The following is a 23,495-nucleotide window of genomic DNA, read 5'->3' on the forward strand; positions in this document are numbered from 1 at the left end:
TTTATAAAGACAGATAATATCAGCTCGCATTCGTCGACACCGAAGGGAAGGAAGACTTTTCAGAAAAGGCACACTGCCGTTAGCGTCTTCTTGCACATGACGGAAGCGGTGCTTAAAGATAAAGAGGAACTTATTTTGAACTCTTTCGATACGATCACTATTGGACTTGCAAGTTCCATTCCAAACAACAGAGCCGTATTCGAGAAGAGGTAGGCAGAGAGCCGAATACAACTTTAAAAAAGGAAGAGGACCTCTAAACTCTCTAGAATACCTGCAAACAGCACCCAGACATCGAAGAGAGCGACGGGTAATTTGTGTAACGTGGGAAGAGAAAGTCAGAGAAGTATCAAATAGTACTCCCAAGTCTCGAATTTCAGTCACCCTCGGCAATGCAGTGCTTGCAATTTTATAAGAGTATTGCAGCTGTTGAGTTTTTCTACTATAGGAGACAACTTTCGTTTTTGAGGGGTCCAAAATTAGGTCTTTTTTGGTGCACCAACAATGGAATGACGCAATATCAGCCTGAAGATAATTACAGTCATGAATATTGCGCACTTCTCTAAAGATTTTCATATCATCAGCATACAACAAAAAAGAAGAATTTTGAATTACAGAAGCAACATCGTTAATGAAAATGGAGAAAAGAAGGGGACCCAGAACAGATCCCTGGGGTACACCACTGGTTGCTTTGTACCTAAATGAAGTTTGACCGTTAACACTTACATAGCAATATCGCTGCTGGAGATAGCAACGTATAAGACCCACCAGAGAAGCGTGGACATCTAACAGAATGAGCTTGGCAAGCAATAACGAGTGGTTGACTACATCAAAGGCCTTGCTCATGTCACAGTAGACCACATCAAGCTGGCTTCTACCAACGATTGCTGGGACAGCCTGCTCCATGAAGCACGCGAGGTTTGTGGAAGTTGAACGACCACGCATAAAGCCATGTTGATTAGGAATGAGGACGTGTTTAAGTGAGAAAGACAACACCATATGAAGAGATAACTCCAATAGTTTAGAGCCATAATAATAATCAATCAATCAATCAATCAATCGACCTTTATTTTCGGTGCCCAGGAACAACCCTAAGGTCTTGGTGCTGGCACACCATATACAACACATTATTAAAAGAAACGTAAGACAGCACGGCACAACACACAAAATCCCCGATATAACAGAAAATAATAATAATAATAATAATAATCAATCAATCAATCAATCAATCAATCAATCAATCATGTTTATTTACAATAATAATAATAATAATAATAATAATAATGATAATAATAATAATAATAATAATAATAATAATAATAATAATACTGTCTAAAAACAAACACATTTCATCGTAAGTGGAAAATTTCTCGAGTGCGCCATATTTTCGAATCAGGCGTCAAATCTGATGCAAAAAACTGTAGAGCAGTTTCTCTCCTTTGTGCTGCCTCCAAGCTTTTTGAGGCAGCGCTGCACAAGGTATTGTCAAGTTCTGTACAGCAGTTTTTTACAAGTAAACAGCATGGTTCTATGTCAGGAAGGTCGACAACTAATCTCGACTGCTTCATGGAGCAGGCTTCCGCCGCACTTTCCGAGCGAGGCCAGTTAGACGTTGTCTACTGTGACCTGAGCAAAGCATTTGATGTTGTCGGCCACGCGTTGTTACTTGATAAGCTTTTGCAGTCGGGCATTGATACACCACTCGTGGCATTGCTGGGTAGCTATCTAAGCAATCGGTTCAGTTTTGTTAGCGTTAGTGGGCAGACGTTTTCTATGTATAGATCAACAAGCGATGTGCCCCAAGGCTCCATGTTGGGCCCTCTCTTATTCTCCATTTTTGTGAATGATGTGTATGTCGCAATTAAAAAGTCTTCTTTTCTTCTCTATGCTGACGACATCAAAATATTCAGACGTATAAAGTCCATCGATGACTGTGATGCCCTGCAGCAAGATATATTCTCCTTTGCTAACTGGTGCTCAGATAACAGACTAAATCTTAATCCGGCGAAAACAAAGGTCATGTCTTATACCCGAAAAAAGAACCCCTTTTTTTTCGCTACAGTATTGATGACGGTTTTCTGTCTAGAGTCGACGAGATCAAAGACCTCGGACTGCTCTCCGACAGCGCCTTAACTTTCTCGCCTCATGTCACCCAACTGACTCGGCGGGCGCTCCGCTCGCTTGGTGCTGTATGCCGGTTTTCACGAGACTTCCAGTCTCCTCATTCGTTCCTAAAACTTTTTATGGCACTTTGTATTCCTCAACTTGAATATGCCTTTGTCATTTAAAATGGAACCTGCTTATCTAATTGTCAACGTGTAGAGCGTGTACAGACCAAATTTTTATCAATATGTATGCATCGTTTTCCCTCGGAGCCTCTCCCGATAACTGCCTCTTTAAGTTACCGGCGAACCCTCTCAGACCTTCTTTTCTTATCCAAATTGCTTCATGGTACAATTTCATGCCCGGAACTGCTTGCAGCAATCGGTTTTCGTGTTCCGAAAAAAGCATCAAGGCTTAACCACCCGTTCCACACAGCTGCAAAACTTAGCAGATGTTCTCCTCTTGATAGACTTGATATTTTTCGCCGGTTTTTGGCCGGGCGCGCTAACTTCATTTCGACAGTACTCGTGTTCCTCAGTTATTTTCCTCATGTGTGCGTTGTTCTCACAGAGTTGTTCTCATTTGTTCGTATATGATGTTGGTGCTGCGGGCGTAATCGTTGTATGTAGTATGACACACTTCTGTAGTCAACTCTTCATACATATTTTTAAGTGGCCTGGGCAGGCCACAGAAACAAATGTTTCTATAACTTATCACTTTCTGTGAATAGTTACAAACATTTATTTCCTGTACTTTGTTTCATACATTTTTGTGCGATTGATGCTTCATCCTATTGCTATGGTCATTGTACGATGCGTTTTTTGCAATGTACCATAATTTACAGTCTCTGTTAGTCGTGTAATGTAGTTTGGATACCACTTTTAATATTCTCGGTACTATTTCCAGTTTTTTATTGTTCTTCCCTCACCCACCATTTTTACTTGCTGTTTATGTGTCATCCGCTGATGTATTCTATGCGGCCTTTTTTCCCCCTCTCAGTGCGCCGGCACGAAGGCTTCGGCTGTTCCTGGGCACTTTAATAAAGGTTGATTGATTGATTGATTGATTGATTGATTGATTGATTGATTGATTGATTGATTGATTGATTGATTGATTGATTGATTGATTGATTGATTGATTGATTGATTGATTGATTGATTGATTGATTGATTGATTGAGAACTGTGCTTTCTCAAAACCTGAAGGAATGCCATTGTAGGAGAGGTGTTGGTTAGGTACTTTCCAAGATGGAGCGAGTTCATTTCATTTTATTTAAAAAAAGGTAAGATAAGACAGACAGACAGACAGGTCGGTAGACGGACGGAAAGATGGATGGATGGATGGATGGATGGATGGATGGATGGATGGATGGATGGATGGATGGATGGATGGATGGATGGATGGATGGATGGATGGATGGATGGATGGATGGATGGATGGATGGTCTGCTACTCTATGAGAAAGATGAGGACGAAATATTCTATTTTTAATGCTTGCGAGTGCGCGCTCACAAGAGCATCCGAGGTGACATAAAACACATGTTTGAGCGTATTCTGGTTGATGATAGACAGATTGATTGATTCGTTCATTGATTGATCCGTATCAAGGCCCCGGTAGCGTGGAATACGAGTTTTCGGAACCTATATTGTCTCATGCTGATCCCTCCTTCCGAAAGTGTCATCGCGCTGTTTTCTTCACCCAGTTTCGGGTAATTCGGCGGCGGCCTCGGTTCGCTCACCCGTGGACAAAGTCGGCGTAGAGGAACTTTCCCCGCAGCGGGGCGATCGCCTTGCCCCCGTACACGATGCCGCCCACGATGGCCTGGCCGCCGCTCTTCGTGTACCGGAACACGGGCAGGGCACCGTCGGCGGCGGCGGCCACCAGCCCGGCGCCTCCGCCATCTGACAGAGGAGGAGGAGGAGGAGGAGGCCGATAAGGACGGAGCATCAACCTCCCTTTCCCCTCCGAAAGTGGGCCACCCGCGTGATGGCCTCTCCTCCCTCCGCACGGCCATAACGCGGCGCACTACTGCACTGTTTGCGTGAACCCCTAGGCTGGAGTGCCCGACTCTCGTGCATCGAGCATGATAACGATTACTACTCCAGAGCTGCGTAGAAGGGCGAGCTGTGACGGGACAAAAACGACATTCGTGAGAACCACGTCGCGAAGAGTGGGAAAGGGACGGGGAAAAGGTGCTTCTCATCAGCTAGTTGCATTGTTCCTCTTCCCCGCTCTTTTTGTCATTTGTTTCAAGCCACTCGTGGAGGGTTGGAAAGAACCTAGGCACGTATCAATAACACTTGCAACGCGGGCGCGTGACAAGCTCTGTGACGGATTCGATGCACTCTTGCGAGCGCGATTTCCGAGAAACTCGCGCCATCATCATACGCAGCCGCTCGAGATTCGCTTGTTTTGGCGAACGTAAGTAGCCGGCCGATAGCGCGGCAACAGCTGCTAAAAGACACATTTCGGGGAGATCGCACACGCGGATGAGGCAATCGAGACAAGGTTGCGTTTATCGACACCGATTTTGTCCCGTTTCGGCGAAGTGACGCCGTCGCAGCTCAGTATCGTTTCCTGCCACCTTGTTTTTCTAAGACGTCACGGATACTGCAGCAGACCGCGCCTCTGTTCGCGGAAAGGGGGTCTGTGCGACTGCAAGGAAAGCGTAGTCACCGGATTTTGTTTATCCACCTCGATTTGGCCCCGTTTCGGGTAAGTGTCACTCGATAACGTTTTCATACGTTTTACGCAGAGATACGCAGAGCGTTTGTTTTGGTCATAAAGGAAAGATAGCTCGTTTTGGTAGATCTGGTCTCTGACGCGCGCATGCGTAGTACTCCGTCGCTCGCAATCAAGCACCACGCGATGCGTGAAGGGCCCATTCTACGTGGTTTTTTTTTTTTTTTTTTTTTTAACAGCGAAGCTGTTTATGGCTACGGTTCCGTGGATTTTCCGTGTCCGTCATCAAATCTGGGGCGGCAAAGCGCCTTGCGGCAAAGCCAACTTTAATGCGTATGCTCGGAAGAAAACCGCTGTGAACCTGGCTTCATCAAAAATTTCCCGATAACAAGTTCATGACAATTGGCCGCTAAGACTACTATATTGTTACTCCCAGTTTAAAGGAGCCATGAAGACAAAATACAAGTTGGGTTTATTAGAAAGACTGCCTAGTCCCAACAACAATGATACGAATATCATCGCAATCTTCAAACAAATAACGGAGATATTAAAGAAAACAAGTGAAGCCGTGGCGACCCCCTAGCCGATTTCCCGCAACTTTTCTATGACGTCACGGAACCTTGTTTGTGCGATTGGCGGCCGCCTAACTGACCTGTCGCGACACCACATGACTGGATGTCTGTAATGGGGCCTCTAGTTCCATTTGACCGCATCACTTGAACGCTAACGTGCAGTTAACGCACTGGAAATTATGTTTTATTGTTGGCCCGTATGACGTCATTCTTGCTCATAACACGTCACTGTGGCGGAAAATTTGAAAGCTTTTAAATACTTCTGCTTTTTTTTCATTAAAAAACATCTTTTGTGGCTCTAATGGAGCTGAGTGAGATACTGAATCCTAGTTATTTCAAATTAAACAAAGTTGTATTTTCTCTTCATGGCTCCTTTAAGTTAATCGCCATTAGTTGTTTCACGGTGAAATCGTAAACGTTACAAAATTACTGTCAGCTGTCGACACACGGGCGTCGACGTGAGGAGCAGGTTACAGAAAACGGCTGGGTTTTTTGTTTTATAGAAACTTCACCAACAAAGGTTACACGATAATTGGAAGCTAAGGCGACTCTATAATTACTCCAAGTTTTTTGCTGCTTGTCTTCACTAGTTACTTCACAGTAAAGTCGCAAACGTTACAGAATGACAATTTTCTGTGAATACATGGAAAAGGAACGGACAATGCCGTGTTGCTCTGCTGGGATAAAACACCAGGCCTTCCGAGGTTCATTCAGTTACATCCCAAAGACATAGTCACTACCATCACCAAATGGCGAGGAAAATAAATACGTGACCGTTACCTAACCATTCGTGTGATGTTTACAGCGTATTTGGTCGTCCGTCCACCTTCACAGAGTTGGATGATTCCAGCTTTCAGGTCCAGCTAGATTAATGTGATGTAACCATTGTGGTTTCAGTGCTGTGAGCCAAGATTCGTGGGCGATTACCTCTTATTTATTTCGTGTTGAGTTCGACGCCAGAGGTATACTGTATTCACTCGAAAACACGCAAACGTGTGCGTGCGTGCGTGTGTGCACGTGCGTGCGTGCGCGCAAGGCCGCTTGTCTTCGCTGCATTTTATAGCCAGTTCTGGGTATCAGTAGTCAAACTGGGCTTTTTTTCGTCATTTTAGTTCGTGTTGGGTTATATATTGGGCTGAGTCTGGTGACTCCATTTCGTTTGGTCCAGCCCGCTTATGACGAACACATAGGAAAACGAAAATCAGTTCGTTATATCCGTTTTTCGCTATATCGGGACATAAAATATATGTATACTAATGGTAACGGGGAACGAAGATTTGTTCGTTATAGCCGGGATTTCATTAAAACCGGGTTCGCTATAAGAGGGCTGTGCTATATTATTTTTTGTTTTTATTAGCTTTCTATCAACGGTGTACATTTACATTACTATTAGGATCAATCGGGTGAACTTTGCTGGTTGTGCATTTTTGCGCATATGCAAAGGGGTTGCACGGCTGGTGCTCTAGGGCAGGGGTGGCAACGTTGCATGAAGTCTACACGGTGGTGGGCGTGACGGCAAATCGGGTGGTGGTGGTAGGGGGGGGGGATATGCAGGCAAAGAGAACATATTCAGTGAATTGGCAATCATATTTGACAATCATTGACAATAATTGGCTAAGTGTGAATATGGGGAACAATGCCAACTGGAAGCGATCAATTTTCTGTTCTTCTCTCGCGTCTAATTCCCCACTTGAGGTCTAAACTGGCGTGTCGGCCTTCAGGTGGAAAGTGACAGGGGAAGGGGCGGGGGTTCTGACGACGTGCTGGCGGCCGCAGGTTGCCGACCCCTGCTCTAGGGTATTTGGCAAAGAGTGGTTACGCATTAATCATTTGTGCCCGTATGTGCATGTGTGGGTGCTGCGATGCGGCTCTATCTTAAGTATTGGAGGCGCGAAGCGCTAGAATGCTGCAGAATAACTTTACCATCTTCAGTTCTGTAACGTGTGCCACAATCCCGCTGCCACGCGTGAGTTTTACGTGGCATCCGTAAGCACGAGGGCTTATGTTTTTCTCACAAGAGGGCCCACTCAACGGTGTGCCGGGGCGTGCCGGGAGCTTGCAACCGTTCTCTAAAGGACTCGCACTGCTCAAAGTAGGCTAAAATAAACCCGATACGGAACGCAGTAATCTCCGAAACAATTGCCAACACTCAAAGGATACACAGCAAAGCCACTTTCTGGGAGCCAGGGCTGAACGCGATAGAGAAAGGCAAGCTACGCAACGGAGAACGCGACGGGTCCCCAAGAGTTTGAATTGGTTGCCAATAGCGGAGCGAGAGCTGTCGCCACGCTTGTATCGCCACATCAGATTGCTATGATTCCGTGCTGATCTTCGTCTACGTGAATAAATTTCTGAGGGCAGCTTTAAGTAAATACAGATAACACAGATCAGTAAAAGCCTAACGAACGAAAGGGTAATAATAATTTTGCATCAACTGCGCTGTTTCTGGCTTCGCTTACCGGAGAGAGTTGTGCGGGTAAAGTTTTTGAATGCACGTTTCGAAGAATCTTTTTACCACGAGGCAAGCTCATATGTACGACATTCACCACCGACGTTACCAGCACTGCATATGGCGTTCAGGATTTTAGAAGGCTAAGATGGTTTTCCCGGGTAATAGCCTTTCCTTTTCAAACCTGCGATTTTCCATGCTAACCAATTGGTCCTAATTCATCAACCTTACTGGAAATACAAGAAAATGGGCAGGAATATGCCAATGATTAGGCGTTCCAGCAGACCTTTTCGGAAGGCCTTGCAGGCCCCGACGCAGGGTGCTCGGTTTGTGTCCGACCAGCCGTACCGCTTGCCTGCTTCCACGAGGTAGACCTCTTCTTCGGGACCGTGCGGTGACACGCCCGTGTCGCCGCACAGCAGGCTTACGTTGCCTGCGCAGACGACCAGGAATATTTTGGTTAACTAGACTCCGCTCACTCACTCACTCACTCACTCACTCACTCACTCACTCACTCACTCACTCACTCACTCACTCACTCACTCACTCACTCACTCACATGGACTACGGTTTCGTAAGAAGGTCCGACCATGTGGGTAGGTTTACAGTTCAAAATTTACACCATCTTCCCGCGAGGGGAACCATGGGCCCGACGCATCGGGGGTTGCCGTTGCGTTTCCGTTATGTTAGCGATGACAGCGTGTGGATTGCTGTTGTTGTGTATCCTACTTACGCAGCATGTTCACCCCCGATGCGTCGCATCTACCCCATGGTTCTCCTCGCGGGAAGATGGTGTAAATTTTTAACCGAGCGCAGGCTGCGCGCTAACGCACAGCTGGCACGGCGACGGGAGCGAGCGCAGCCGAGCGCAAGCTGCGCGCTGACCGCGCTGACGTACAGATGGCGCTGCGGTGAGAGCGGCGGAGCGCGCAGCTGCCGCGGCAGGGAGAATGGGGGAGGGATGCGGACTACGCCGCGACAACGACGCGGGACAAGGCGAGTTATGTTGAATTCCAATGGCAGATCCGGAGCACTTTCGGAGCAACTTTTCTGCTCTGTGTGGAGCGGACGCGTTCCAATGGCAGATCGGGAGCAACCAAATCCTGTTCCAATGGTAGATCGGGAGCGCCGTCGCAGCCGAGATCACTCCGCGGAGCAAGAAAACTTGCTCCGCCGAAATCGGCGGAGTCGGCCGGAACTCACTAGGGCGCTTACTTTTGCCGCGTGACGTCGCCAACGTCGCCGCCGTCTGCGCTTCCGGCCAGTGCTCGCCTCCTCTGCCTCCTCCAGGCCGTCCAGGCGCGCAGCGAGAGGCACGCCGCCAACGCCGCGGCGATCGGTCGGATCGCCGGACGTCCACGTCCGGTCAGAGTAGGCTTAGCATCGCGGCAGATATCTGATCGCCGCTTTTAAAATAAGCCCTGACAACAATCCCTAGCACAGTTTTTCATCACACTAACATCTACTTTCTCGCATGTGGAACTCCTTTTTAGCGGTGTGATTGATTCGGAAGAGCAGCGACAAGCGGTTGCTACCGTGGTCAGCGCCGGTTCGAGCAGCTGAGTGTTCCGAGCTGGCAGGCGCGGACTGTTTCCGAAGGAAGAAAACGCTTCACGATTGCCTGCTTTATCCATTTCTTGCGAACTACGCGCGGAATCTACAAATTCAGCTCAGCGATCGTCGTAGTTGATCGGGTGAGTCGAGGAACGAGCCGCAGGTTTCGCTTCAGCCATGATCACCCGCAACGTAACGTTGGATCACCCGCAGTCTGCGCGACGCAGAGGATTCTGGGGATTTCCTGTTCCGGTCACGGTTCGGCACTTTGCTCCGGCGGGAGCGGCTGCGTTCCAAAGGCAGCTTCGGAGTGCCCGCTCTTCGCAGAGTCGGCGCGCTCCGCGGTGGAGCACGGTGACCGCTCCGGATCTGCCATTGGAATTCAACATTAAAGAGATGCGTTGCATCTAAAAAGGCCGTCAACACTCCCTCAAGGCTTGACTGTGCAGACGCGTGCATTTTAACCGATCGTTACCTCTGTGTCTATATACTATTCCTTTTTTTAGGTCACTAACACCGGATAGAGTTGGGGCTTAAGTTCGCGCCTTTAAGGTGTCATTTATGTTAACTCAGAACGCTGAATTATCCTGTCTACGTACGATTTGTCTCCTATACATGAAATACTTGGAGCGAAAAACGAAAACAATAAGGTCTGATAAACAGCCGGTTCAGTCAAGGTTCGGGCTCGGATGAATTCATTTCGTTATGGTTCAGTTCTGGTTCGCCTAAATCATGCGTCGAACCCGTTTGCGAACCGGTTCAACCATTGAGAGTTGAATTACTAATGTTTTAGAAACTTATTTTTTTCTGCCCTCCTTCCCCTTCTGCTTCCCTCTTTCTTTTTGCGTGGGGTTCGCCTCGCTTGTACAGAGCTGATGCCCCAAACCAGTAAAAAAAAAAAAAAAAAATCGGTTTCTATAGTCAGCGCAAGTGTGCGCCTCTTCCTTCATGTGTCCCGTCCGTCGAGCTGTTTTCATTCTTACGATTATGTATACCAACCAGCCAAAATTTTTGAGGTGCTACAGATAGGCGCATTTATGGTTTGAACTGTGGTTGCACTTGGTGCGCAGTGCATCAATCTCGCTCCCTGGCTGCCCCTGCACGGTCTCAGCGAGGAAAGGCAAAGTCTGTAGTTCATGTCTCCTCCGGAGTGCGGAGTGTGACTTTTCCTTTTACCCGGCCTTGCACCCTGCATGCTCGACCAACAGCACCATAACATTGCAATAGTGATGCGCAGTCGTTCCACCACGGTGTGACCGCGAAGAGAGCATTCAGAGTCTTTTGTTTCATCCGAAGCTTGGAAAAAGTGATACGAAGTTGATGGGGAGGGAAAGAAGAGCAAAAGCCCCGAATGACACTGACCACCCGTTATCGACAACGAATGGTCGACCCGTTTTGTCGAGAACCGATAACCGTTAGTTAGTTTTTCGGTTCAGTTCCGGTTCAGGTACACCGGGATGAAAAAAAAGTGTTCGGGTTTGGGTTCCGTTCCGGCAAAAAATACCGGTTCGGTTCGGTTTCGGTTGGACTCCCTGGTAATGAAATATTACCAACATATCATAACTCCCCCGCCATGCCATGTCTTCACACCCATTTCTTGAAAGAAAAAGTTACGAGCACACCTGACCACTCCACGTGATGTAGTGATTGCGAAAGGATGAGTGTGTGACTGTGGAACGCACAACCAGCCGTGCTGGCTCAGTAACTGTAGCGTTGCGCTGGTGAGACCCAGAACGCGGGTTCGATTCCCGGCCGCAGCGGACTTTTTTCTGGTGGAGGCGAAAAGCGAAAACGCACGTCAAAGATCCCCGGGCGGTCAAAATTAATCCGGAGCCCTCCGCTACAGCGCGCCTCATCGCCCGTGTGTTCGAGATTTCGGCGCACGTCAAAGATCCCCGGGCGGTCAAAATTAATCCGGAGCCCGCCGCTAGGCGCGCCTCATCGCCTGTGTGGCGTCGGCACGTTAAACCCCTACAGCCAATAAATCCAGAACGCACATATATCATCATCATTGTCGTCGTAACCGTCATTTTTAACAACGATAGTCTTTCTAGGGCTACTTAACCCATAAATTTTGTTCTGTCTATCTATCTGTGACTAGATTCAGCCACCCGGCCAAAGTGAAACAAAATCTGCGCAATAGTCTTGTATACTCCCAGCCAAATTTAAACGTCTAAGTCCGGTGTCAATGTCCATACTTGTTACCATCGTTGAACGAGAACAAGACATTACGCAAATATAAGACAGAAAATTAATACATAAGTGATATTTACAGTGCTTCTTTATAAAAAATTCATAGATGCTTAATTTTTGCGAAATGAAATACTACATCCACTGCAGAAAAAAGAAATTCACTCCGTCGCCTGCTGTCGCCCGCGCCCCTATAGCTGCTGGCGGCATTTTAAGAAACCCAGCTGCAACAGTTACGAAAGGTTCCACCAGATAGGTTCCACGCCCTGTTGGAATGCACGTGGAGAAGGGCAACGTGGTTCTATAAACGTTGAAGTACGGCGCCTCGATTCACGCGCGTGTATGCCGTACGGCAGCGCTGGCATCGAGGCACCCGGCCTGCAGCAGCGGAACGCGGTAAATTTAAATTGACTTGAGCAAACCTTTAGCGTGTTTTCCTTGTGAGGAGCGCGACGGAAGAGGAACAGAATGAGAGGTGAGTGGGAAAGCGAAGGCAGGCATTTACTTGGCAAATGTCGACATAAACTATCGTCTTTTGTCGTCTTTTGCAACGGAAGGAGCAGATACGTGGCCAATTTTTTTGTGTATTTTTATAGCGCTTATTTTGCCACAAGGCACAGATGAGGGAGTATGAGGTGTCGTGCATTTTTCTTCTTTCGGTTACTATTACTCAGCACAGACCCGCATCGCCAAGCAAAAATGACATTGAACGGGGACGTACTGTGCTACTCGCAATGATTTATTTATTTATTTATTTATTTATTATTTATTGTACCCTCAGGGCAAAAATCCATTGTAGAGGTGAGGGGAAATAAAAACAAAGAAAGAAACTTTACAAGCACAAAAATACTTCGATAGGAACATTAGTGGAGAACATCAAGTTCGTATGGGCGATGTTGACTAGATTACAACTCAGTGCACAGTTAACTCGTAAACTAAAAAAAAAAAGTCTTGGCAGTCAAATAGAATCAACGTAAACACTTCCCAAGTAACGAGAAAACAAAGCAGTGGCTAGACTTCCACCGAACAGCGGGTACAAAGAAAAAAAAGAAAGGAAAAGGTACAGAGGCGAAAATTATGCCCTTATTTCAACAGCGCATGCCACACACAAGAACAAGAAGCGGTATATCCAACAATCTATAGCGTTATCGTGTACACTAGGAAAAAAAAGGACAGAATAATTTTGGCACTTCCAGTTTGCAGATAATTTTAAACAGAGCCCGCGCATGCTCATACAAAACAAACAAAAACAGCAGCACTGAAAGACACAAGATCATATTCCATCACGCTGAATTTCCGCACGCCGTCTATGACACTGCAAGGGTAATATAGCGGGAACCGGAGTTAGCATGCTCATGTGACGTTCCGCCTCGTGACAGGCCGCACTTCATCGGTGCTCACGCGCTAGAACGTCGCTGAGCGTGCAAAACTCGCTCGTGCGTGCGTCCCCCAACCCTCGTTCCCGTAAACGGGCGACCACAGGTGATGTGCGCGTGCCTGGACGGGAAACACACGGGACAAAACGTCTCCCCAGGGGACCTTCCAGAAGCATAACAGTGATCCTTTGAGCTGACTGCCACATTCCAGTGCCATGAAAGCCGGATGTTCGAGCAGCACAGTTAACTAGTGCTCTCGCACTAAAATGAGAAAGAAAAAAATGGCCTCGCCTTCTGTGTCCCGAGGGAAGCTTAAAACGTGTGTAATGGTTCGTTATTGAAGGAGTCTCAGCCAGATGCGGAACTCTGCAGTAAAACACGCATCTTTTTGCGCACAAGTGCTCGTTATGTTGCTGCTGCTGCTGCTGTTTTGCTTCTCGAGTGAGTCGGCGCTGTTCTGGATTCCCAAATTGATTTGTTTGATTGTAGGGTTTAACGCGCCGACGCAACGCAGGCGATGAGGCGCGCCGTAGTGGAGGGCTCCGGATTAATTTTGACAACCCGGGGATCTTTAACGTGCGCCGAAATCTCGTACACACGGGCGTTTTGGCTCTTCGCCTCCATCAGAAAAGCGACCGCCGCGGCCGGGAATCGAACCCGCGACCTCGTGCTCAGCAGGGCAACACCTTAGCCACTGAGCCACCGCGGCGGGTAGATTCTCAAATAACCCGGCGTTCTCCTTACCGGGTGATCCGGCTTTCTCCCCCCTTCCTACACCCACAGCCATGGCCCAGCACGCTGACCAGCTTGGAAACAACCGACAGCGGGGGCCACCACCTGGCCGCCACAGACCAGAGGCTTTCGGACTACGGAACCCTCCCAAAGCCGGGCACAAGCAACTAAGATGATTTTAGTTTAATATTCGCCTGAATAAGCTTTTACCCCTCCTCTTAGCCTTAGCCACGTGAATGGGCACCGATTTCGTGAGCTTGATTAAGGCGAAATAAAGCGCATTGGTGATGACGAATATGTTGATAGGTGCTCCGTGTGGAATTTACGTGGGCATAGAACGGTAGAAAATAGCGCGCTAATCCACAGGATTCGGACCGGGTCGGCGGGGTTGCCACAGCCCAGGTACGGTACCCTAGATAACATCGAGAGCGCATGTTGATCGGTCAAAGATGACACTAATCACATAGTGTGGCCGAATATCGACAAGAAGCCTTTGAAAACGCACAAATTATTAGCCCGCCGAGTCTTACCCAGTTGGTTACGTCCAAGCCCACCGAAGTCAAGTTGTGAGTGGCGTCTGATCCCCGCCCTATACGGACCTTCCTCGAGACATACAGCCTCCACCACTTCCTTTGGGCTCCTTACCACATTTTACTATATTTCCCCAGTCCCCATAACATTTCTCTTTTGACCTAGACACCAAATTTCGCCAAAGTGTGAGTGGCGTCGTTGTACCCCTCATAGTCGCTGCAACCATCTGGGAAACTAATGAAATCACGATGTTGGCTTTCACCCACATTATAATATATACTTGTAGTAGGGTTTAAGTCACAGTAAAAAGACACAGTTCAAAGCATTGTGGATGATGACTATTTTGTGTCTGGGGCTTGGGCTACTGTAGCACTTCGACATGGTAAAAAGCGCGCTAGACGGGGACAGAAGATAAGACAGTGACACGGGACGAGCGTTCATCCACTATCTTGTCTTCTGTCCCCGTCTAGTGCGCTTTTTACCATGTCGAAGTCGTATCACCAAGTAGCCCACAATTCTACGTTTAATGATATTATCTCAATGGTTTAATGTAGCATGGTTTAATGTAATGGTTTAATGTCGAATTTGTAGCAAAGTAAATGCTGCGCTTGCTTAATGTATTGTTTTCAATTTTTATTTATAATTTATTAGTTTGTATGGTTTTCCGTCCTCTTTATTACCAGACGCTCCCAATGTGGGTTACCCCCCACCCCCTCCTCCTCCTCCTCCCCGATAATCCCCGATAACGCGAAATCTCCGTCGAAAAATGTGGTTTTTAAACTGAGTGCGCCGTTTCCTCAACTGACCGCAAAAAACGAGAAACGAACGGCGGCAATGCCAATTTTATTTAAAGCGAACTTGAAAACAAACGCAGCAACGTCTGCCGATGAAAATTTTGGTGAGACCTCTACGCGTATCCCTGACCGCCACGCGACCAGGCCTCCAGAATTCCCCAGGAGGCCACATCAAGGTTATATCAAGGCCGCTATACAAAGTCACTGGCCTAAAGAAAAAGGCACCACTGGAATCGCAATAATCGGATGTAACGTAACCGGATGTTATGACGTCACTCCAGGTTGAATCGTTATTCGTGACGTCACCGAAACAGGCTGTGTTCCTCCCTCTTTTCCTATCAATAAAGTCTACTGACTGACGAACGGACTGACAGATGGTGCCATTGCCGCGTAAGTAACCTCACGGACACTAGCATTGTGACGGCTCTCACGGAGCTCAAAATGCGGCTGTCGACATTCATCCGTAAAAGAGATCTACATTTTGACGAAATCTCGTCTGGTGGCGTAATGGGATCGCCCGTGTTCTTTTCATCTTTCCTGTCATGGTGTAGCGCGGCGTCGCCACCTGTGATAAGGCCGAGTTCCTGCGTAATCTTTATCTTCGTTACACCAGCTAGAGTACTCTGGTTATACTATTCAGTTGCAGCGGAATGATCTTCCGTGCACTCCCAGTGACCGATGGTTTCTTAGCATTGCACACAAATTCGCAGTGAAAGCAGCTTGTCAGGAGGAACTAAATGAGGCTTCCTGAGAGTGCCTAGCAAAAAAAAAAAAAAAAAAAATCGAGGGATGTAGAAACCGCTCTAGGCGCCGGTGAGCGAACTGCTACAAGCAACTTGCCTTTAGAGAAAAGGATAAAGCGTAGAGCAAAGTACACGAGCGCCCTTGGACTTGCCCTCCTCCAACTTAGTCCGCCTTGGAATTATTAACAGCGACCATCTGCATGCATCGTTGTTTGCATTCAGCGGATCGTGTTAGGGGTAACATTTGCGCAATAAGCCATCTAATTCTTGGTTGAATACTTTGCTATAGTCGGGTTCTTGCCGGAAGGAAAAACGCTTCTCTTTCCAAACGCACCCCTTTCGAGCTAATTGTTCAAGCCTGACGTCGGAGCACGAACTCTGCGACAGAAACCAACAGGGCCTCCAGGCGGCCGCTTCGTGAACAGGTTATTTTACCGTTAACAGGGTTAGTTAAGATATGTATATTCGGTCAGGTAAATTATCGGTATCTCTAGTATTTTTACGAGCAAACGTGTTTATTGCAGCCTGGATATACGCGAGGAATAACAACCCCCAGAAGTGCTTTCAAAGTAGCACGGCACTAAAAACGTCAGCTGAACTCGCGAATGTCGTTAGTTACACGCACCAGTTGTCTGGTCGAACGAGAACACCGTGCACCTCCACGGATTCCGGAAACCATAGGCGAACACTTCGGGTCGGACGGGTGGTCCCACGCCGACGAACGGGTTGTCGTCCGGAACGGCGTACCGCTGGCGCCCCCTCACGTCCAGCCGAAGAACCTTGCCCAAGAGGGAGCTCCTGTGGCGGGTAATTCAAACAGATGCATGGCGCAGCTCTGTGAATGACGAAGCCTAGATGTTCCATAAAACAAGAATGAAAGTTCGTCAGTATCGGACATAGATTAGTTACAAAGAAATAGGAGAAGGATAAGGAGCTCACGTCAATACGCCACAACCACTGAATCCGAAAATGGAATGTAGGCCTATGGAAACTGGAATGTAGGTCTGCTATTCATTATTAGTTCTTGAAAACGTAAGGCAGATTTTCTAGTGAATTTGCAAGCTAGCTTCGATGGCAACGCTGTTAACCGACGACAACGCCTCAACTTCTGCCCGCGCTACACCCGGCGCTCACGTTTTTTTCTCTCTCTCTCAGAGGCCGAACGCGTGAGACCGAAACAACCGAAAGAGGCATCTTTTTAATACGGGCACGCATATAAGAAAGGAAAGATCTCAATGCTGGCAGGGCTGGCGCCCTCCTTGATGCTGCCGCAAAACTGGATAAGTGGCGTCGTCTGCCGAGAAGAAGTGAAACTACAGACAAGGGAGGCTGCCGTCGTGCGTAGAGGAGTACATTTATCCTGGTTTTGGTTCGGTTAAAAATGCATTGCGGCATCCATACTTCTTTTAAAACAGGAAATACAAAAGGTCAGATGCACGTCCTGTTCGTTGCTTCAAAAAGGTTAAGAATGTGCCGGTGTTCGCATTTCTGTTAATTTTCAGTTCATTTTTAAACATTCGTGCTGGTTGTGCACCTCCCGTGCCTCAATTAGCCGTTAAGCTCCAACCCAGGACCTACGGATGGCGATCCTGGAACACTCATGTGCATATCACCTGCCTACCAATTTCTTCACAACATGCATACATTGACGCCGAAATTTCGGGGGTTGATGCACGACTCTGCCTTTCCCTTCACAAGGTTGATGCACGGAGTGACGGATGGACAAGCAGCGGTGATTTTAGACGTAGACAATTCCGCAGATATACCGAGAGGCAAAAAAAGCAACCAGGCCATGGCAGACCTACATACATACACATACATACATACATACATACACACATACATACATACATACATACATACATACATACATACATACATACATACATACATACATACATACATACATACATACATACATACATACATACATACATACATACATACATACATACATGCGTGCGTGCATACAGACAGGCAGACAAACAGACCAAAACCTGTGCTTCATAAAAAAATGAGATTTGGAGGAACCTTTTTGGAAGCCAGAATCACATGCTTTCTCATCTCTCTGCAATGGTCACAGACATGTATCAATTGAAAAAGGCAATTATTCAGGACAGGCGAATCTCAGCGGATAGAAAAACTGGATTAAAACCAAAGTGCCATTCCAGAATGCTGAATGCGCGACAGAGGAGCAGACTGAGCCAACAAGGAGCTGTTACTGGGAGCTGCTGCCACGCGATAAATGATGCACGCCGATAATCTGCAAACTTCAGCTTGCTTGCTCACGTTAAGTCGCACGCTATACGAAAAGGCCGCGCGCACCCGTCGCCGACTGGAGTTTCTTTATTATTCATTCTTGGAGTGCGTAAAAGACAGCGGCACCACTGCTGTTCCCTTAGGCACACCCGAAAGACCCGGTTTTCCCGCCTACATACGCGAAGCTACCCCTGGTCCAAAGTTACATCGAGGAGTGCGTTTTAAATCCGTGCTTCCACGAGGAAGTCAGTCAGTATTCGTTTGATTGGAAACTTGAAACACGCCATTTACTCCACACCAACGGTTATCATGCAGTAGTCTATGGACACGGACCTTGCGTTATCCAGTGCATTTTTGGGTACGCCAACCTCACATTCCTAAGAAATAACATTTGCCGCTGTTATATAGCTTTTTACAACGGGAGTAATCGCTCTGTCGTGACCAGTTTACCGCCAAGCGCACGCAACGGCTCGCCTTAGCCTTTACCTTTACACAACGCCGTTAAAAAAGCCCGTAAAGAGTAGTAAAGTACGTGCCTGTTAAGGTCCTTTTTGCTTTGCGATACAAATGTTGGTATGAGCAGTGTCGGAGTTACAGAGAGAAGAAAAAGACGCAACATGAAAACATATACTGATGAGCGGACAACTTCGTCGAGAGTGCTTCCGCGATCACTACATCATAAGGAATGCTTAGGTGTTCTCGTAATATTCGGTCCAGCTCTACAAGTATTTAATTACGTTGTAGAGGAGGTTCGTTTAACACTATTTGCGTTTTTTTTTATAGTTATCCTACGACGGGGATTTCTGAGTACAGTTACTGAAGCGTTGTTTGGAGGTGTTCTCAAGACTCACTGAACAAGAAAATGCCTTTTGCACAAACACTTCAAGTGGCTCAATTTCTTTTCATTTACTACCTTTCGAAATGCCTCCTCTAGGCAGGCTGCAAACAGTTTTAGAGAGATAGTGTCTCCCTGCAGCAAACCCATTCTGCCAGGCGGCTGTTCGCTCTTCTTGAGGAGGATATACTGCTCGCCACGCGCGGCGTCTGTTTTCCCCCTGCCATTTTTATTCGTGCACTGGGGGGAAGGGGGCGTGCACGCGCAGCCAGGTCTTACGCGCTCACCGCTGACAGACCTGAGTGCTGTCCTCCGTGTTGCGTGCGCGTGCGTGCGTGCGTGTGCGCGAGCGCGCGTGTGCGTTTGCGTGTGTGTATGTGTGCGTGTGTGTGTGTGTGCGTGCGTGCGTGCGTGCGTGCGTGCGCGTGTGTGCGTGCGAGCGCGTGTACAGATAGTAAGGTGCGTACGATGCGGAACGGAAACGGACAGCCCCAAGTTTGTCCCCTTAGAGTAAAACTACTCCTTTTGAGTTTCATTCAGCTCAATCACCAGTTTCATCCATGACTTGTTTCGCGCACTCGTTGCACTGCGCAAGCTTCGCTGGTCATCCTTCAAAGAGTGGAATGATGACCAGCGTGGAGGGGATGACCAGAAAGTGGAGGGGGGACAGCCCCGCCGGTAGCGCAGTGGCCATCGCACCAGACGCGCATTCTGGAGGTCGTGGGTTCGGATGTGTGTCTTTCAAAATTCATCTGTTTCAACGGTAATAAATGACCTCCCACATTCTCCCCTTTTCTTTCCTTGATATTCTTGACTGCCAACCCTTATTTGTCTTAATTCAACGAGCCCCTCATTTCCCATTGATTCGAAAACGTGGTAAGTCATTTATTATCCTTGAAATAGAAGCATTTATTTTTATTTTTTTTAAAGAAAGGAAGAAAGTGGAGAAGAAGATGTCCGCTGGGTGGGATCCTAACCCACGACCTCCAGAATACGCGTCTGGTGCGATGGCCACTGCGCTACCGGCGGGGATCTGCTCTCCTCCACTTTTTCGGGTATTTATGTTGAGGTAATTGTTTCCTTCGCTTGGGGTTGGCAGCCAGCGCCACTCCGACTACTCGGGATGAAGCAGACCTTTATATATATAGAAGCAATAGGATTTTACAGGGGCCCGGGGCTGTGGCGTTGACTGTCATGGGCAAATTCATGGAATCCCCTTCAACCACGTCACATGCTGAGATAAGCACCATAAAGAATAATGCTCGTGGAATCACACAAACGTAAAGGCAATTTATTTTTAAGCACTATTCTCATCGCATCAAAAGCTAGAATATATATATTAAAATATGAAGAAAATAAATATTGTTTCTGCAACATAGAACGACGGAATGAAAGGCGAGAACGCGCGCAGTGCATAAACAGCTGGGCTCTACGGACGACTCAGTCGTGAAAGGCGCGTTCTCTAGAAGAAGCGAACGCGGCTGGCGGGTCCATTCACGGTGCTTCGCAGAAGGTCCCGCGGAACCGTCTGGTCGCCGGGCGTAGCGGGCGTGCGCTCCCTGAGCTCGTAGTACAGGTAGGCGCTGGTGACCGCCACGTAGAACAGGGTCAGCAGTACCACCACCACGATCACGGTCACCTGCCGTTCGTACTCCCTGGTGACCAGGTTGTCGCGAGCCCGCTCCTTGTTCCGCATCTCCTCGAGAAGCTCTCGCAGCGGCGGCACGCGGCGCCTCGCTCCGCTGAAGCGCGTTCGCAGCAGTCCGATGATGCGCAAGGGGTTCCACGGCTCCAGAAACTTGGGCAGTCGGAGCATGGGCAGTTCGGCAGGCCTGTTGACCGACCGGCGGATCCTCTGCTGCTGCTTCTTTGCCTGCTCGCTGGGGGTGACCCCGGCGCCGGACGAGAACACTACGGGCGAGCCGAAGTGCACGCTGGGACGCTTCCCAGCAACCATGACGGGGGACGGTGGTACCATCAGCGAGGAGGCCTGAACGGTGCGTGTAGAGGTGGCTGGAAGCAGCGAGGCGTTCGCCGGGAGCCCCGGAGGGGGCTGGCCTCGCCAACGCTGAGGTGCCGCCATCGCTGGGCGGACCCGCTGGGTAGGCTTGCGGAGGACGTGCGTTGCAGCGTTCGCGGATGTGGCTTCTGTGGCACGAGAAGCAAAAGAAGCGGACAGTGGCGCGTTGCGCCAACCGCATTCATTACTGACGAAGAAGAAGCACTGTGTCTCGTTTCCTACTTTTTTCTTCCTATCTTTTCTTTAACTTGACATTGAAAATGATTGCCAACTGATTTATATACCGCCGTTCCCTGCGGTTATATAAGATCTGTTTTTTCCAACCACTGATCATTTCCTACCTTTGATTATGCATGTGACCTTCAATAAACATCATCATCATCATCATCATCGTCATCATCATCATCATCATCATCATCATCACCGTCGTAATTAAATACGTCGCTTTGGCCAGGTTTCGGGCTGTCAGGGGCGATAAGTAAATTCGATTGATTGTAGGGTTTAACGCGCCGACGCAACGCAGGCGATGAGACGCGCCGTAGTGGAGGGCTCCGGATTAATTTTGACCACCTGGGGATCTTTAACGTGCGCCGAAATCTCGTACACACGGGCGTTTTTGCTTTTCGCCTCCATCAGAAAAGCGGCCGCCGCGGCCGGGAATCGAACCCGCGACATCGTGCTCAGCAGCGCAACGCCTTAGCCACCGATAAGTAAATTCATTGTATCGCCTTTATAGGAACCCTGCAACAGTTTCCATTAGCGCTTTTACTCTTTCCTTCGCGTCTTGAACCATTGCGAAAGCTACAGTTATCGCCAGCACGGGGCGGCACTGCGTGATTTGCTCGTCGCACCTGATACGCCTTCCATTTCTGCTGTGTTTTTGTGGCATTTTTTTAAAGCTGCTATTGAAAAGCGTCCATTGCTGCATCTCAAAAAAAAAAAAAAAAAAAAAAACCGGCCAGGAGCCGCTACATGGCCTTAGTGACGTAATTCGAGCCGTCGAAGGATATCAAAACCGGGAAAGACAGAAAAACCTTTCTAGTGAGTTTACAAGTTATCTTATGGGCATAGAGCAGTAATTTTTGGCTGTTGTACTTTGCGACCCCCTAATCTAAGTACTAGGTTGGTTGACTACGTTGTGCAAGCATTTAAGATTTCGAAAAAAAAGTTGAAAAAAGTGTTGCAGGATCCCTTTAACCACGACCCGTCTCGCTTGTCCTGCTGCCTAGATATACTACATATCAAGGTAGCTTTAGACGGCTTGCACTATTACTCGGGTTTAAACACTTTAAATAATGCCATTCCCCGTTATTGCTTTGCATCAGTGCCTTGTTTTCAGTCATCGACCGCAGCATACTGTTTCCAGTATTAGCAAAAAAGGCAAAGAAATTGGGAGCCATTTCTCACCCCCACCCAGTGGGAGCAGGCCTTAGGTAGCTCTTGCCTCGTGGATCAACGGACCCTGACGCAACGGGCACTACAGGTCGCTTCGTCCATTTGGGCTGAGGCCACCCCTCCAACCTGAACCCGGTGTCTCACCAATAAAGTGTGAGACACCGTAAAGTCTCTCTCTCTCTCTCTCTCTCTCTCTCTCTCTCTCTCTCTCTCTCTCTCTCTCTCTCTCTCTCTCTCTCTCTCTCTCTCTCTCTCTCTCTCTCTCTCTCTCTCTCTCTCTCTCTCTCTCTCTCTCGCTCGCTCGCTCGCTCGCCCTCTCTCTCATGGTCCGCTCCAAATGGGCTGTTATTATTTTTTTTGCGTTTGAAGCTCAATAAATTATTGCGAACATAACATTACGACCTGAGGAAGCGGCTTATAGGTGGCTTTGCAAACGGATACAAGGGTAACGACGGCAATCCTTTCATTGCTTAACTTGCTATCTTCAGGGTTGTTCGAGACGTTGCCCATTTTCTAATTGACATTGTTTTTGCCGCACGTGTAAGTAACTCGTCTGCGAAATCTGCGAGATGAAGTCAGAAGCCGCCGATTTGGGAGAGGGAAGCGAACGCCGGCGGAGGGGGCACCTGGAGGTGGAGAGGAGGAGCGCTCGGCGGAGCAGGGGAGGAAGTGGAGGAAGAAGGAATCCCGCTACACGCAGGTCATGGCGAACGCGCCTCAGATATAAAACCCAAGGAGAAGTGCAGCAATGCTGCTCATCTCTGCCCACCCTGGAGAAACCCACGCAAATTGCCGGAGACTGCAGATTCAAGGCCACGCCGTGAACACGGGGACAGCAAGCTGCCGATCACGTGCCGATCACGAGCATACAACACGGGAAGCGCCTGGCACGGGTAGAACAACACCGGCAGAAGGCGTGGGAATTGATTAGGAGGCTTTTGCGTAGCACGCGTTCACAAAAGGAAACGCGGAAGCCTTAAGTATCTTAGCAAACGTGGAAAGTGACTGTCGTCGGCACCCACACGAATGGAGACAAAATGATCACCGTTGTAATAGAAAAATAAATAAAAAAATATATTAGGTTCGTGTGGGATTTGAACCCGGGTCAATAGAGCAGGAGCGAAGGGCGTTACGGCTGCGCTTACTCAGAACCCTGCCAGAGGGGGAACAGGAATCAACCTGTTCAACTTCCGCTAGGCACGCTAGGTGGCAGCACACCGCAATGAAAGAGGCGGATTGAATGTGACGCCGCGTGAGTATAACA

The 23,495-nt window shown here is 48.2% G+C and overlaps 1 protein-coding gene and 1 long non-coding RNA gene across 3 annotated transcripts in view; one reads left to right on the plus strand and one right to left on the minus strand.

Annotated features, from left to right (window-relative positions):
- The window catches only part of LOC144174674 (uncharacterized), a 52,309-nt gene extending 38,358 nt beyond the window's left edge, over positions 1-13,951 (plus strand). Inside the window, exons 1-2 of one of the 2 annotated variants that reach the window (XR_013323509.1) lie at positions 4,009-4,814; positions 13,706-13,951. This is a non-coding gene — a long non-coding RNA (uncharacterized LOC144174674). Of the gene's footprint in view, positions 1-4,008; positions 4,815-13,705 lie in introns of those variants that run through there. The other variant, XR_013323508.1, reaches the window with a different exon arrangement.
- LOC144174673 (HHIP-like protein 1) overlaps positions 1-23,495 on the minus strand; it is a 65,426-nt gene that overhangs the window by 13,485 nt on the left and 28,446 nt on the right. Inside the window, exons 3-5 of the mRNA XM_077703472.1 lie at positions 16,348-16,520; positions 8,089-8,235; positions 3,838-4,000 (exon numbers count right to left, since the gene is read on the minus strand). Of these exons, the coding sequence (XP_077559598.1) occupies positions 3,838-4,000; positions 8,089-8,235; positions 16,348-16,520 (483 nt within the window). The remainder of the gene's footprint in view (positions 1-3,837; positions 4,001-8,088; positions 8,236-16,347; positions 16,521-23,495) is intronic.

This window comes from Haemaphysalis longicornis, unplaced genomic scaffold, assembly GCF_048455015.1.
Source record: "Haemaphysalis longicornis isolate Haplotype H1 unplaced genomic scaffold, Haemaphysalis longicornis Haplotype H1 scaffold_3, whole genome shotgun sequence".
Lineage (NCBI taxonomy): Eukaryota > Metazoa > Arthropoda > Arachnida > Ixodida > Ixodidae > Haemaphysalis > Haemaphysalis longicornis.